At 42.0% G+C, this 17,568-nt stretch overlaps 1 protein-coding gene across 1 annotated transcript in view; it reads left to right on the top strand.

The window, feature by feature from the left end:
* Positions 1 to 17,083, top strand: part of LOC311616347 (protein mono-ADP-ribosyltransferase PARP15-like) — a 54,633-nt gene extending 37,550 nt beyond the window's left edge. Inside the window, exons 9-12 of the mRNA XM_084871644.1 lie at positions 236 to 430; positions 7,452 to 7,585; positions 13,744 to 13,918; positions 14,251 to 17,083. Of these exons, the coding sequence (XP_084727770.1) occupies positions 236 to 430; positions 7,452 to 7,585; positions 13,744 to 13,918; positions 14,251 to 14,561 (815 nt within the window). The 3' untranslated portion in view covers positions 14,562 to 17,083. The remainder of the gene's footprint in view (positions 1 to 235; positions 431 to 7,451; positions 7,586 to 13,743; positions 13,919 to 14,250) is intronic.
* Positions 17,084 to 17,568: the final 485 nt, after the last annotated feature.

The raw sequence follows: 17,568 nt of genomic DNA, 5'->3' as shown, positions 1-17,568 counted from the left end.
TGGATTTCCTCTTTTTTTATTGTTGGGCTGTTGGCTTCTTGACATCCTGGAACAAGAACTCTTCACTGCATCTAGGGCTACAAAAGTATTTGCTGATGGTTGTTTGAGAAGTCCATGGATATGAAAGATTTGGGGTATGTGGATTCATTCTCTGAGAATTAGAATCACTAATTTACTCCTCAGCCCTTTCCAACTGGATCCTTATTGTTCTAGTCATTTTTATTTGTCTTTCCAGGAAGTGCTCAACAACACCCAGACAAGGTTGCTGAAGCCATAATGGATGCCATTGAAGACTTTATCCAGAAAGGACTTGTCCGGTCTGTGAAAAAAGTTAAAGTTGTTATCTTTCAGCCTCAAATAATGGATGTTTTTTGTGCCAACATGAAAAAAAGAGAAGGCGCCCTGGCTCTCTCACAGTCTGAAATTGCACGTGAGTTGTTGATTTTTATGAAATGCATGTTGCTAATATTGAAATCACATGAGAAATAGCTAAAATTCTACATTATTTTTTGTGGTAGTTTATTAGCTTCCCCTGGTTTTATTGAGATATAATTGATATATATCACAGGTTAAGGTGTACTTCATAATGGTTTGACTTTACATATGTTACTGCAATATGCTTAGTTAGTATCCATCATCTCATACATCTCTTAAAATGAGAAAGCAAAATGATTTTTTTCTTGTAATAAGAAATATAACAAACAACTGCAAAGAATGTATTGAATCACAAAACACCTAAAAGTAGCAAAAAGAAAAAAAATTATTCTCTTTAAAGAATAATCAAGTTAGAAGCATCACGATTCCTGATTTGAAAGTATATTTCAAAGTTGTAATAATCAGGAAAGAACCAAGATGGCGGCCTAGGTAAGCACCTAAGCAGCTGCCTCACACAACAATTTAAAAAAAACAATTAAAATCAGAACGGACTTCATCCAAAAACACAGGAAAGCTGGCAGAGTGGGAAATCTACAACTAGAAAGAAGGAGAGAGGCTCAGGGAGCCTGCAAAGTGCTGAGGTAGAGGCACATGCAGAGAGGAAGTGCAGCCGAATGCCTGGCTGGCAGGAATTCCTGATTGCACTGAACCTTTCCTCACTGTACTGAACCCCAACCCCAGCCGAAACCCTGTGGACCCAGGCTCATACGGGTGGAGTCTAGACTGTAGAGGAAGGCACCCAGAGACTCAGACTGGGAGACCAGGGAGCCGGGAGCCCCAGCAGGCAGGGTCTACAGTTGCGCATGAGAGAGTATGTGCAGAGGTCAGACAGCAGAGGTTGCCGTGGCCTCTCCGTAGTTTAGCAGAATGAGTCAGAAGCTTCAAACTAGAGAGACCCAACCCAATTCCGGGCGAGCCCACGCTCTTGCACAGGGAATCTGGGACTGTCAGGCGGAAACTCAAGGGAGCCATGGAAGGCAGAGGTCAGGTGGAAACTCAGGCGAACGCACAAGGGCAGGGCTGACGAGAAGCCAAGACTGTCAGCTGAGCTCTGAGTCTCCGCCCCATCTAAGCTGAGCACAGAGGCTTCTGCAATTTTGCAAGTCTGATCCTATAAGACTGTCTCCAATACAGAAGGTATCCCAGAGTAGAAACAGCTGATACCCACATCCAATTGGCCTGAAGGTCAATTCCTCCCAGAGATACCAACAACAATAAAGACTTAGCTACAACAAGGCTGTACACACAATCCATAAAGGGGAGAACAAAGAGTGTCTACCTCAGGTAACTGAGGAGGCTGACCCACTGGGCCATATAAGACACCAAACAAACAAAGCAATCCTACCAACTCTGGAAAGCAGCGAAAATGCCAAGTCAAGGAAATAGATCTCAAATGAAAGAGATGGAGGATATAGAGTTCAGAACTACAGTTATAAGGTTATGCAAGAATATCCTAGAAAAGGCTGGTAAATTTCATGAGACCTAACTAAAAATTAATCATAAACTAAATTGGAAAATATTATGCAGAGATCCAACAGCAGAATGGAGGAACACAAGAGTCAGGTCAAAGAGCCAAAAGACACTCCTCTGGAGAAACAAGAAGAAAAGAGAATCCAGAAAGTTGAAGATAGTGTAAGGAGCCTCTGGGACAACTTCAAGCGTACAACATCAGAATTATGGGGGTGCCAGAAGAAGAGAGAGTGCAAAATACTGAAAACATATTTGAAGAAATAATATCAGAAAACTTCCCCCACCTGGTGAAAGAAATAGACTTACAAGTACAGGAAGCGTACAGAACCCCAAACAAGAGGAATCCAAAGAGGAATACTCCAAGACACATCATAATTAAAATGCCAAGGGCAAAAGACAAAAAGTAGATCTTACAAGCAGCAAGAGAAAAGCAGTTGGTTACCTATAAAGGAGCACCCATACGACTATCAGCTGATTTCTCAACAGAAACCATGCAGGCCAGAGGGAGTGGAAAGAAATATTCAAAGTGTTGAATAGCAAGAACCTACAACCAAGATTATCGTATCCAGCAAAGTTATCATTCAGAATTGAAGGTCAGATAAAGAGCTTCACAGATAAGAAAAAGTTAAAGGAGTTCATCACCACCAACCAATATTATATGAAATGCTAAAAAGTATTATTTAAGAAGAGTAAGAAGATCAAGTGAATTAAAAATCTGAGGAACAGAATAAACTGGTGAATATAATAGAATCAGGGGCAAAGAAAGGGAGTGGATTGATAATTATCATGGGGAAAGGGGTGTGGGGGTGCAGAAAGAGACTGGATTAAAATTGTATAACCTATGGAAAAGGACAATGGCAGGGGTGGGGATGGGGGAGAGGTAAGGGCAGAGGTTGGCGTGGGAACTGGTTGGAAGGGAGCTATGGGGGGGAAGAGAAACAATTGTAATAATCTGAGCAATAAAGATTTATTTTAAAAAATAATTTTAAAAAGCTGTAATAATCAAAACAGTAGGATATTGGTATAAAAACAGACACATAGATTAATTAAAGAGATTAAACAACCCAGAAATAAATCCATGCATATATGACTAATTAATTTACAACAAAGGACCCAAAATATACAATGAGGAAAGGTAGTTTGTTTAATAAATAGTGTTGGGCACTCACTTCAGTAGCACATATGCTAAAATAAATGGTGTTTTGAAAACTAGACAGACATGCAAAAGAGTGAAACTGGCCATTAACTTACACCATGCACAAAAATCCACTCAAAATAGATTAAACACTTGAATGCAAAATCTGAAATCATAAACCTCCTAAAAGAACAAAACAAAACAAAACAAAACAAAACAAAAAAAACCATAAAGAGTAAGCTTCTTAACATCAGTCTTGATAATAATTTTTGAACTTGATACCAAAAACACGCACACAAAAAGCAAAAGTAAACAAGTGCAAATATATCAAACATAAAAGCTTCTGTAGAGCAAAAGAAACCATCAACCTACTGAATGAAAGAAACTATTTGCAAATCATATACCTGATTATGGGTTAATATAAAAAATATATAAAGAACTCATGCAGGGGGAATCCAAGATGGCTGCACAGGTAAACACCTAGCCGCAGCCGCACACAACAATTTCAATAAAATACAACTAAAATATAAAATGGACATTACCCAGAACTACAGGAAAGTCGACTGACTGGAAATTCTACAACAAGAAGCAAGGAGAAAACCAGAAGGAAGAGCGGAGGAGCTGTAAAAGCCTAAGGTATGGAGACACTAGGCGCGCGCGGAGAGGACGGAGCCGGAGAGGAGGGGCAGCTGAGGTGCTGGCTGGCGTTCCCTAGCAGGAAGGAGATAAAAGCTCCGACTGTGCTGGGCCCCAGTTCCGACTGCTCTGAACCCCAGTTCTAGGCCAGACCCCGGGGACCCAGGCTCAAACAGAGGGAGCTGGGCTGTAAGGCGGAACCCCGGGGGAGCGGCGAAAGGAGGTCCCGGAGGCGCGCACATTATGCGCAGAGAAGGGACGGTTGGCTGTGCCTCAGGATTGCCCTGGCGGGAAGGAGACAGGGGCTCCAGACTGCTTTGAACGCCACCTCCAACTCCACTTCCAACTGAACTGAACCCCAATACCGGGCTCATTGGGAGAGAGCCTAGACTGTTTGGTAGCAGGAGAAAATTGAGGGCACCTTTCTCTCAGAGGTGCTTGCAGCGAGTCCTGAAGGACCCTGAGACTCAGGAGCCGCATAGGGCAGGGCTGACGGAAGCCAAAGCTGTAGGCTCCACCTTGAAACCCCGCCCCATCAGGGAAGCTATGAAAATGCGACCACGAAATAGATCACAAACGAAAGAAATGGAGGACAAAAAGAGACTAGATATAGAGTTCAAATCTACACTTATAAGGTTTTTCAAGAATTTCCTAGAAAAGATTGATAAGACCTATGAGGATATGAAAAGGGATCAACTAGAATTAATAAGGAATCAACAAGAAATGATAAGGGATCAACAAGAAATAAAGAATACATTGTCTGAAATAAAAAATATTATACAGCCGAAACCGGTTTGGCTCAATGGATAGAGCGTCACCTTGGGGACTGAAGGGTCCCAGGTTCGATGCTGGTCAAGGGCATGTGCCTTGGTTGCGGGCATATCCCCAGTGGGGGGTGTGCAGGAGGCAGCTGATCGATGACTCTCTCTCATTGATGTTTCTAACTCTCTGTCCCTCTCTCTTCCTCTCTGTACAAAATCAATAAAATATATTTAAAAATATATATATTATACAGAGTCCTAAAAACAGAATGGAAGATTGCAAAAATCAAGTCAAAGATTTGGAACATAAACAGCCAGAAGACACTCCTCAGCAGAAGCAAGAAGGCAAGAGAATCTAGAAAATTAAAGATAATGTAAGAAACCTCTGGGACAACTTCAGGTGAACCAACATCAGAATTATGCGGGTCCCAGAAGATGAGAGAGAGCAAGATATCAAAAACATACTGAAAGAAATAGTGACAGAAAACTTCCCCCACCTGATGACAGAATTAGACTTACAAGTCCAGGAAGCACACAGAACTCCAAACAAAAGGAATCCAAAGACAAATCATAATTAAAATTCCAAGAGCAAAAGACAAAGAGAGCATATTAAAAGCAATGCTCTGGTTTCTCTTCAGATCATATAAATCTTTCGCCTTTTACCTTTTAAAAGCAGCAAGAGCAAAGCAGGTAGTTACCTATGAAGGAGCACCTATACGAATGTCAGCTGATTTCTCAACAGAAACCATGCAGGCCAGATGGGAATGGCAAGAAATATTCAAGGTGATGAATAGTAAGAACCTACAGCTAAAGATAATCTATCCAGCAAAGCTATCACTCAGAATTGAAGGTCAGATAAAGAGCTTCACTAATAAAAAAAAGCTAAAGGAGTTCATCACCACCAAACCAGAATTATATGAATTGCTGAAGGGGGTTCTTTCGGAAGAGAAAGTAAATAAAGATAAAAATTATGAACAACAAATACGTAACTATCAACAAGTGAATCTAAAAACCAAGGAAATTTTTTTTAAAAATCTGATGAACAATATTAACTGTTGAATATAATAGAATCAGAGGTATGGAAGGGGAGTGAACTGACGATTCTTGGGGAAAAGGGGAGAGGGGGTTGTGGGAAGAGACTGAACATAAACTGTGCACCTAGGGATGAGGACAATGGGGGGTGGGGAAAGGGCAGAGGGTGGGGTGGGAACCTGGTGGAGGAGAACAATGGAAAGGGGGGTGGGGAGGAACATTTGTAATAATATGAACAATAAAAATTTATTAAAAAAAAAAAAAGAACTCATGCAACTCAATGAAAAAAACAAACAATCCAATTTAAAAATTTGCAGAGGATATGATTAGATATATTTTTCCAAAGAAGATATACAATTGTCCAACAGGTACATGTAAAGGGGTTTAGCATCACTAATCATCAGGCAAATGCAAACCAAAATAATAATGAGATATCACTTCAAACTGGTTAGAATGCTATTATGGAAAATACAAGAAATAAGTGTTGACAAAAATGTGGAGAAAGGGAGTTCTTGTGCACTGGGAATGTAAACGGTACAGCCACTATGGGAAATAGAAGGAGGTTCCTAAAGAATTTAAAAATATAACTAACACATGATCCATTCGTTACACTTCGGAGTATTTATCTGAAGGAAATGAAATCATTATCTCTAAAAGGTATCTGCTCCCTTTGATTAAGGTTTCAGGAATTAGGCTAGAAATGCTGTAGAGGAAATTATCAAGACAGATCAGCCAAAGAGCAGGATTCCAGAGCAGATTGTATCACTGACTTTGTAGAATGGCAATATGACCACAATAACACTTTTCGTAGTTTTGAAAAATTAACCAATATGAAATTGGAGGAGTTTACATTAAGGTCGGGAAAATACAACCTGGGTGAGCCCAACATCCCGGGATGACCATCTTAGTGGTAGCATAGCCAGACCTTGCCTGTTTGTAGTTCACAAGCTCCCTAGAGCCAGTTCCTCTGGGAGGTAGTGGCTGCTCCAGTCAGGAGAGGGATAGCCATGGGCTTTAAAGAAAAGTGACCCAAAGTTTTACTTAGAGCAAGAGGGAGAAGACAGCCTGGTCAGAAAGTGTGCACTTTCTGCCTCTGTGATTGGTACCCAGAGGCCCGGGAGCCTGCAGGATCTCCCAGAAGTCACTTCCTCCTCTGCCCTGAGAATAAAGTTCCTAGACACACACATAGGAAGCAGCCTCAGATTCTATGACTGGAGCTGCTTCTGAGAAGGGAATGCTTGTCTCATATAGAGGTGAGACAGACTTCAAACCACAGAAGTCCCCCACTGAGAACTAGTGAAAATGGCTTCCCTTTCAGTACCTTCTCTCCATCTTTTGGGAAGTCAGTGCGAATGAATTCCTCACACCCAGAGCAACCCTGGGGTAATGAGAATGCAAGAATAAAACTTTGTTTAACGGAAGAGCAGATGGAAATGCCACATAGCAAAACTCACCACCCATTCAACTCATAAGGATGTTGCAAAGAATAACGAAAGAACCCATATAGATGGCCTTGTGGTGGGAGTTCTAGCAAAAAATCCAAGCATTTGTAAACAAGACAATCATGATTATTTAAAACTCATAGGGAAATAATTGATTGTTAAATTTAAATTATGACAGATTAGAGACTGAGCAGAATACGCAATCGAGTCAAAGCATGATCAAAACTTGTGAAGATGTAGGGACACAGGTTCGATCCCTGAGGGATTTTGATTTGATAGGGGTGTGTGTGTGTGTGTGTGTGTGTGTTTGTGTGTGTGTTTTAATAAGCATTATAGTTGGTTCTGTAGTGGTCTGTGATCTATGCTTTGAAAAACATTTTCCTAGAAATATAAGAAATAAGAAATATATTGAATACATTGAATCAGAAGATTTGAAACAAGAACACACATGCTATTCGGTTTTTTGAAGCATACCAGGGAGGGGGACTGTGTAGATTAGCCTTCCCAGGTGCAGAGTGTCCTCAAATGTCTACTTTGCAGTTGAGATCCCTGGACACTGGAGTGATATGAAGCAGCAGCGTGTCTGTCTGGTTGAGCTACAGCCTGGTCAACCAGAATACAGCAAAGTGGCAAATGCCTTCAATAAGACCTGCTCAAAATTCAAGATAGAGAAGGTAAGCATTCTGATGACATGGAGTTTCTTAATGGTGGAAATAAGGGGTATTATGTTCCTGGAATAATACATTTATGTTTCCTTCCTAACATATTTTTAACCCAGAATTAGAATATTTCATGATAATTATATTTTAAATTCTAGATTTTACTCATCTCCCCAAAATTCCTGAGACATTAAGACTGAGATTTTTAAGTCAGTTATTACAAGACTAGAGACCCAGTGCACAAACTTTGTGCACAGGGAAGGGGTTCCCTCAGCCTATCCTGCATCCTCTCTAATTGGACATCCCTCACGCAATCTGAGAATGCTGGCTCCTAACAGTTCACTTGCCTGCCTGCCTGATTGCCTCTAACTGCCTCTGCCTGCCTTCCTGATTGCTCCTAACTACTCTTCCCTGCGGGCTTCATCTCGCCCCCAACAGCACTCCCTTGCTGTCCTGATCTTGCCCCCAACTGTCCTCCCCTGCAGGCCTGGTCACTCCCAGCTGCCCTCCCTTGCTGGCCTGATCTCGCATCCAATTGCCCTCCCCTGCCAGGGGAGATCTTGGACCCAACTGCCCTTCCCTTTCGGCCAAATTGCACCTTACTGCCTCTGCTAAGGTCCCCACCACTACGGATTTTTCTGGAAGGAATTCGGACTTCCAGAAGATGGCTGGTCGACCAAGTCTAATTAGCATATTACCCTTTTATTAGTGTAAATAGACTATATGGGTTAGGATTGCTTAAATAGGGGGGGGGGGAAGGGAGAAAGCATTTTTCAGCAAGAAGAGATGCTCTTCGCAGACAAAAATACATAACCCCTATATCTGGACTGATACCCAGCCATGTGCACTATATGTATAAATGTTAGAGGCCCGATGCTTGAATTCGTGCATAGATAGGGTCTGGCTAGTCTGGCTGGGAGGCGGGGCATGGGTGCTTGGCTGGCCTGCCTGCTGGTCGAAGCCTTTTATTATATAGGATATACACAGAGTGGCCAGATTTTTATGCGTTCAGAGATCATAATATTCTGACCATTCAGTGTACTGCCAAACTGGTCATTAAAAAATTGATCTGCTTTGCACCTTACACCAAACAGCTGTTGCCCTTAAAATCCCTCCTCAGCCCACACTTTAGGTTTTGCCTTCACAGTTCACCCAGATTAGGTTCTGATTGGTTGGTTTCTATGCCAATCAGCATCTCCAGGCCTATCTCCAGGCCTCTCTCAGGGCCTGATTCACAGTTTCCTAGGCAGCTCCTGATCAGCCCTTGCCTCTCTCTCTCTCCAGGCCTCACCAGTAGCTATGGTGGCTGTGGATCAGGCCCTGCTTATCTCTAAAGACCTGATCCTTAGCCACTGAGGAAGCAGCGAGGTCATGAGGCCTTCCCCAAGCTCCAGGCCAGAGCCTAATGACCTCAGTCATTTAGGATGTGACAGCCCCTGGCCTTTTATAATGTAGGTAATAGATTGCAATATATTAATATACTAAAGACATTTATTTCCACCAAAACCGGTTTGGCTCAGTGGTAGAGCGTCGGTCTGCGGACTCAAAGGTCCCGGGTTCGATTCCGGTGAAGGGCATGTTCCTTGGTTGCGAGCACATCCCCGGTAGGGGGTGTGCAAGAGGCAACTGGTCGATGTTTCTCTCTCATCAACGTTTCTAGCTCTCTATCTCTCTCCCTTCCTCTCTGTAAAAAGTCAATAAAATATACTTTAAAAAAAAAAAGAACTTTAAAAAAAATAAAATAAAGACATTTATTTCCTTTGTGAAGCAAGCTAATTAAAATTCAAAGATATGGCTTCAAAGTTGGAGTTGATAAGAAGAAAACCACCACAGAGAGACCAGCGAAGGCTCCTCAGCATTGGGTTATGTGCCTTTGCCCCACTGTTCACAGGCCAAAAGTGCTGGCTTCCTTAGTAAACCCACTGGTCCTTTCATTGTTCATATCATTTATTTTGGCATCTCCTACTTTTTTTTATTGTTTTATTTTTTAAATTTAATAAGTCTTTATTGCTCAGATTATTACAATTGTTTCTCTTCCCCCACCAATAGCTCTCCTCCAACCAGATCCCACCCCATCCTCTGCCCTTACATCCCCCTGAATGTCTTCATCCATAGCTGTACAATTTTGTCCAGTCTTTTCTCATACAGCCCAAACCCATTTCCCCCTGAGAATTATCAATCCACTTCCATTCTTTGCCTCTGATTCTATTGTATTCACCAGTTTATTCTCATTCTCAGATTTTTAATTCAATTGATTTTAATATTTACATGTTGATAGATAATGTATTTCTTACTCATAATTTTTATCTTTATTGTTTTCTTTTTCCTCTTCTTAAAGAATACCTTTCAGCATTTCATATAATATTGGTTTGGGGTGAAATCAATATTTAGTTTTCTCTTGTCTGTGAAGCTCTTTATCTGACCTTCAATTCTGAATGATAACTTTTCTGGATAGAGTAAATTTGGTTGTAGGTTCTTGCTCTTCATCACTTTGAATATTTCTTGCCACTCCCCTCTGGCCTGAATAGTTTCTATTGAGAAATCAGCTGACAATCTTATGTGTGCTCCCTTGTAGGTAACTGTTTTTCTCTTGCTGCTTTTAATATCCCCTCTTTGTCTTTTGCTCTTGGCATTTTAATTATGATGTGTTTTGGTGTAATCCTCTTTAGGTTCCTTTTGTTTGTGGTTCTGTGTGCTTCCTGGACTTGTAGGTCTTTTTCTTTCACCAATTGGTGGGGGAAGTTTTCTGTCATTATTTTTTCAAATAGGTTTCTAATATCTTGCTCTCTCTCTTCTTCTGGCACCCCCATAATTCTGATGTTGGTACACTAGAAGTTGTCCCTGAGGCTTCTTACACTATCTTCAACTTTTTGGATTCTTTTTACTTTTTGCTTTTCTGGTTGAGTGTTTTTTGTTTCTTTGTATTTCAAATCTTTGACTTGATTCTTGTGTTCCTCTAGTCTGCTATTAGGACTCTGTATAATATTTTTTTAGTCAGTGTATGTTTAATTTCTAATTGGTCCTTCTTCATATCCTCAAGGATCTTGCTAAACTTACCCGCCTTTTCTAAGAAATTCTTGGAAAACCTTGTAACCATGGTTTTGAACTCTGTATCTATATCTAGTCATTTGTTTTCCTCCATTTATTTCGTTTGTGATCTGTTACCTTGTCTCTGTATTTTCGCTGCTTCCCTGCGTTGGTAAGGTAGCTTTGTGTGCTAGGTTTCCCATATGGCCCAGTGGATCAGCCTCCACAGTTACCTGAGGTGGACAACTTTGGTGCACCCCTTTGTGGTCTGTGTGTACAGCCTTTTTGTAGTTAAGTCTTGATTGTTGTTAGTATCACTGGGAGGAATTGATCTCTAGGTCAATTGGCTGTGAGGATCAGCTGTGTCTACACCAGGAGAACTTCTGTGGTGGAGACAGCCTATGAAACAAGACTTGCAAAAGCCTCTGTGCTCAGCTTAAATGTGGAGGAGTCTCAGGGCTGAGCTGACAGTCTTGGCTTCCTGTCAGCCCTGCCCTTGTGCATGTGCCACCAGATCTCTGCCTTCCATGGCTCCTCTGAGTTCCCGCCTGACAGCTCAGATTTGCCCCATAAAAGCATGCGTCTCCAAGGGTTCGCCTGGAACTAGGGGGACAGTGCAGTCAGAACTGGGGTTCAGTGCAGTCAGGACAACTCCCTTCCTCTGGGGAGAACTAGAGACAACCTCCTCAGTGAGTCTTCTCTCTGCATACTTGCACCTCCAAACCCCTGCCCACTGCAGCTTCCCAGAATCTCCATGTGCCGTTCTCTCTACCTGATAGTCCAGACTCCCCCAGTATGAGTCTAAGCCATGGGGTTTTACCCGGAACTGGGGTTCAGTGCAGTCGGGGGCTTCCTTCCCCCTCCTGCCAGAGAAAGCCAGCCAGGCACTCAGCCACCCTTCCTCTCTGCGTGTATCTTCATACTTTACCCCTTTGCAGCTCCTCTGATTGTCCATGAGCTTTTTTCTTTCCTTCTAGTTGTATAATTTCTACTCAGCCAGCTTTCCTGTGGTTCTGGATGCTCTGCATTCTGTCTTTTAGTTGTAGTTTTAAAATGGATGTACGAGGCAACAGTTTAGGTGCTTACCTATGCCACCATCTTGGTTTCGTCAAGTTCCTTCTCTTCAACCATAATAATGAGTATTCCAATAAGGTGAACAATTCCTTTCTTTGCAAATTTTAGTTTACTTTCTATTTGCACTGCTACAGCTGCCGTTCAGAACTGGGGGGGGGGGGGGGGGTCACTCTAAAAACCAATGTGAGGGGATGCTCTGATGAACTCCAGCTGCTTCTCCAAGAGATTTGGTCCAATGAGAGTGAACCTGGGACAAGTGCATTTATATGTTAAGTGACTGGAGAGCATTAAGTCTTACATTACTCCAGACATCAGAGACCTAGTTTTTAGCCTAGCTTCCCTGTGCTGTGCAGCCAGACTATATTGCTATTTACTGCCTTGACCTGGAATCCTGATTTCCTCCATTATGTTGTCACCCTTCTATTGCCAACTCAAGGGTGCCTTTTGGCCCCAATTGTGGTACTCTCCTCCATTCTGTTTACTCATAAAGTTAAGCACATAATAATTCAAAAAGATTTGAAATGTCCTAAGAGATATATAGCAGAGAGAAACCAAGAGAGTGGCACAGGAGAACGCTGGCACTTGCATCCTCCCACAACCACACCAAAATTACAACAAAAATACAGAACCACCATCATTCAGAACCACCTGAAATCTGGCTGAATGGAAGTCCTACAACTATAGAATTAACAAAAAAAGTACGTTGAGACTGGTAGGAGGGTTGTGGTGCAGAAAGTGCTGGTCTGACACCCAGATGTGCCATGCTTTTAATTGGGAGGGATGGATATCTTGGTTGAGGAGAATTCCCAAGAGGAGCAAGACATTGCAGCCCAATACTAGGTTCCAAGCATAGCTACTTTGGTCTACGGCCAGATTCCCTGCCACCAGGATTCATGCCCCACTCTTCAAATGGGTGAGAGATTAATTTTCATTAATTAATTTCCTTCTTGCCAATACACTCTATAGTGCTTCTCTGGGGTTAGACCTTGGCTAGATAATCCAATATCTTAAAAGGACTGAAGAGGAGAGAGGCAAAGGGACAAAGTGGGGTAGACTGTAGCAGGAGCAGTTATTAAGGTGAAAGTAAGAAGCAGGAGTTGAGCTGCCTCGGTCGTCCAAGATCCTAAATATTGCTTGCTGCATGTGGCGCAGAAAAGATGTAAACAATTAAAGCAACATTTTCCCCAAGGCCCTATTTGTGAAGCACTGGAAGTAAAAAGATTTCCAAATGCAGAGAGCTACCATTTGGCATTGAATTTGCTGTTTGCAGTAATTTCTACTTATAAAAAATAGGATCATGCCCAGGCCAGGTGGCTCAGTTGGTTCCAGTGCCACCTGAAACACCAAAATGTTTTGGGATTGATTCCTGGTCAGGGCACATACCTAGGTTGTGGATTTGAGCCTTGTTTGGGCACATGTGGGAGACAATAGATCGATGTTTCTCACATCATTGCCACTCTCTATCTCTGTCTCTATCTCCATCTCTACTCTTTTCCCTTCTTCTCTCTAAACATATCCTTGGGTGAGGATTACTAATAAAAGGAAAAATAGTTTCCTGGCTGGTTTGGCTCAGAGGATGGAGTGTGGGCCTGCCCAGGTTCAATTCTGGTAAAGGGCACATGACTGGGTTGTGGGCTCAGTCCCCAGTAGGGGGCATGCAGGAGGCAGCCATTTTAATGATTCCCTCTCATCATTGATGTTTCTCTCTCACTCTTCCTTTCCCTTCCTCTTTGAAATCAGTAACAATATTTTTTAAAATAAAAATAAGGCCGAAACCGGTTTGGCTCAGTGGATAGAGTGTCAACCTGCAGACTCAAGGGTCCCAGGTTCAATTGCAGTCAAGGGCATGTACCTTGGTTGCAGACACATCGCCAGTAGGGGGTATGCAGGAGGCAGCTGATCGATGTTACTCTCTCATAGATATTTCTAACTATCTCTCTTCCTTCCTCTCTGTAAAAAATCAATAAAAAATTTAAAATAAAGTAAAATAAAAATAAGGAACATGTTTCATTTGCTATATCTTGCCACAGGCCCTTGGCACTGACCGAATATTTTTCCTTATTGATTTGCAGATTGAGAGAATCCAGAACCCAACTCTCTGGCAGCTGTACCAAACGAAGAAAAAAATCATGGACTACAAGAATGGCCAAATACAAAATGAGAAGCTGCTCTTTCATGGGACAGATGCTGACTCCTTGCCACATGTCAATCAGCACGGCTTTAACCGCAGTTATGCAGGAAAGAACGGTAAGGAAGTAAATCATGTGGCTGCTCCAAAGGAGGCATCAGCCATGGAAGCCAAGCTGGCTCAGGGATCCCGCGAATTGCACTGTGTTCCCTCATGGCTCATGGCCAGGGTACAGCCAGCGTTTCAGGTCAAACTCACTAAGTTCCATCCCAAAGGGACTGACTGGCCCTTTGAGGTGGAGGAGTGATTTATTAAAAGTAAAACACACACAATTTTTTAAAAGGCTATAGAGAGAACTGAACATTATATTAACATTATTTGACATATCGAGTCAATACATCAAATTATAGACAAATTGAAATTCTTAAAAATGCTGTTTTTCTTTTCACAGCTACAGTATATGGAAAGGGAACCTACTTTGCTGTCCAGGCCCTTTACTCTGCCGACGATATGTACTCCAGACCAGATGCAAATGGGAAAAAGCATATGTATTATGTGCGCGTGCTTACTGGATTGTACACACGTGGAAACAGTTCATTAGTTGAGCCTCCTCCAAAGAATCCTCTAAATCCGCTTGACCTGTATGATACTGTCACAGATGATGTGAGCACTCCAAGTTTATTTGTGGTATTTTATGACTACCAGACTTACCCAGAATACCTCATTACTTTTAAAGAAGGAACATTTTGTATCCTTTCCTGAAAAAAGACATCATTTATATACACAAGTGATTTTCAGCCTCTTTCATCTCATGGCACATATAAACTAATTACTAAAATTCTATGACACAACAAAAAATGTATTTTTTGATCTGACAAAAAACAACAACATCCAATATAATTTTTATTCATTCATATCAGTAGCTATAATGTTGACTATTGTCATTTAAAAATATATTTTTATTGATCTCAAAGAGGTAGGCAGAGGGGGAGCCACAGAGAGAAGAGAAAGAGAGAGAGAGAGAGAGAGAGAGAGAGAGAGAGAGAGAGAGAGATCAATGATGAGAGAGAATCATTGATCAGCCTACCTCCTACATGCCCCACACGGGGGATTGAACCTGCAACCTGGGCATATGCTTCAACCAGGAATCAAACCACCATGACCTCATGGTTTGTAGGTTGATGCTCAACCATTGAGCCACACCGGCTGGGTGGCTGTTGTCATTGTTTTACTTGACAATCTACTGGAAAAGAGGTCAGTTTCCCTAACTAGATAGGTATTGCATGTTCTAAAAAGTATTGTGGCACACCAGTTAAAAATTGCTGATCTGTACTATGCACACAACTTTTAGACATTTTTTGCTCTTAACCGCTTATTCTAAGATCAAAGGATCCTTGTCACTGAAATCAGGCTTTCTTCAGGTTCGCTTTCCTAACTGCAGGGACCTTTTCTTGAAATCAATAAATTTGAGAATTTAAATTAATTTAGCTACAACCATAGGCATCAAAGCTATAGAAGAAGAGAACAGGTTTATATTTCTAGGAAGGGAAGGAAAGCCTTAATCTTAAAAGCTGAGGGCACAGCTATGCAATTCCAGCTGCTACTGAAGGGGACAGCTGTTACCAGCTCAGGATGCCATAGTACTGTGGGGAGCACAACTTCCTGAGTGAGTGGACTGCGGTCCTTCCAGGGGGCAGAGATGGTGTCTTCTTCAATTTATTTTACCCATTCACTGAGGTCTGAAGTCTGATGGGTTTTCCAGAAAAGTTTCATAAACGTATTAAGAGTAAAACGGTCGCTCTAGTCAGTTTGGCTCAGTGGATAGAGCATCAGCCCGTGAACCAAAGGGCCCTGGGCTTGATACAAGTCCAGGGCATATACCTTAGTTGCGGTTTCCTCCCCGACCCAGGCACTGGTTGGGTTAGGATTAACAAAAATAAAAATAAAAAGACTGAAAATGTCTAGTTAGATACCTATCCAAGTAGGAAGCACTTCTTCTACATCCTTGACTTACTGTCATGTTGCCTCAAATCAAACAGATTCCATGACAGGGAACTTCATTTTCATGAGCCAGCCCATGACAAAGGGACTCCAGGTGGGGCCATGGGCCTGCGGTGCAGTTGGGCCCTGCAGGGCCAGGGCTGTGGTCTGCCTTGTTGTGTAGATGAATCGTGTCCCCTGGAGCTGTGCAGCACAGCAGGCCTGGCCCCAGTTGGTCCTTTCAATGTTAAATCCAAATCTGCCTTCTTATAACTCCTCATTGGTGCACATTTTGTCCCAGTAGAAACAGTAGGATGATGCCTGCTACATTTTTGGTGTGAAACCTTCTGTTATGTTAAGATGAATTGAATTCTAAGATGGTTAAATGGCATATTTTCTTTGGAAGTCTAGCTTTTGATGATTTAAACCAAATACACACAATAAAGGAATGAAATATAATAATTTGCTAACTCAGGATCTGCTGGATGGTAAAGGAAAGTTTCTTTTTTAACTTTCCCCTAGGTAAATTTCAGGCTCAAACACTGCTTATTGAGTACTTAGCCTGTACCGGATAGTATAATAGATGCTTTCATATACAGTACTAATATTAATCCCCAAACAACTTTGTGAGGTAAGAATTATATCCCCATTTTAAAGCTGAGGAAACTGATGCTCAGAGTGCAAGCAGCTTCCTTGCCTGAGGTCGGTCAGCTAGGTAACAGCCCTCAGAGCCAGCAGAATCAGGTCCCTGTGTCATCAAGCCCTCTGTTCTTCTCATGACAGAACATTGCCTAGAGATGAATGTTACTAATCCAGGAACATCCCAGCTAATCTGTGAACCGCTTTTATATTTCCTTCTGGCTCTGGTTTCTATCCTAGTTTTCATTTGAAGCTCTGTAGGCTGAGGTCAGAGCTGATGCCCAAGCAAAGCCTGTGCAGATGGCGCACTCTGACAGCAGGGGTCGCTCTTCCCTGGCCACAGGGAACAGCACCTGAGCTTCAAGTAGAGGCAGGTGGCCACAGTAGCTGCTTCATCAACATGGACAACTTGACATTTCTCTTGCTGTTTTTCTTTGTTTTGTAAGGGGATTGGGCACTGGCATCTAACTGGGGCTTGACCATGAATGTAAGAAATAAAAAAGGAGAGGCCTGCTCTTTATCACTGTTCCTTGGGTGGTTTGGTTAACTTAGGGCTGACTATCAGGGTGCATTGAATCAAGGTATAATGATCCAGTCAGTAAATGTTAAGCTATCCCAATCAAGTGAATTATCTGCTTTCTGAATAAAAGACATGGAAAATGTCATTTGGTGGTGAACATTTTTTATCCTTAAGGGCAGATACAGGAGAGCTGGATGATGAACACAGGCCACTGCTGAGAAAGACCACAGTTAAATATGGCAGCATCAGAGGATCCTCAGAGTAGTAATACTATTAGTCTGAGCCCTGGCAGGGTGGCTCAATCGTTTGGAGTGTCGTCCCGAGTACCAAAAAGTTTTGGGTTTGATTCCCAGTTAAGGGCACATATTGAGAGTGTGGGTTCGATCCCTGGTTAGGGTGCATACAGGATGCAACAGATCGATGTTTTACTTTCACATCGATGTTGCTCTCTTCCTCTCTCCCTCTAAAATAAATAAATAAATAAATAAATAAATAAATAAATAAATAAATAAATAATAAACAAAATTTTTAAATCAATAAAAAGCATATCCTATGGTGAGGATCAAAACAAAAATGGTCTCTCTTTAAAAACAAAAATCGGCTAAAAATCACAGGAAGGGCCCAGCACAG

This window comes from Pipistrellus hanaki, assembly GCF_964339955.1.
Source record: "Pipistrellus hanaki genome assembly, chromosome: 2".
NCBI classification, from domain to species: Eukaryota; Metazoa; Chordata; class Mammalia; order Chiroptera; family Vespertilionidae; genus Pipistrellus; species Pipistrellus hanaki.
Note: the sequence above shows the minus strand (reverse complement) of the source record. Positions and strands in the feature narration are given on the sequence as shown.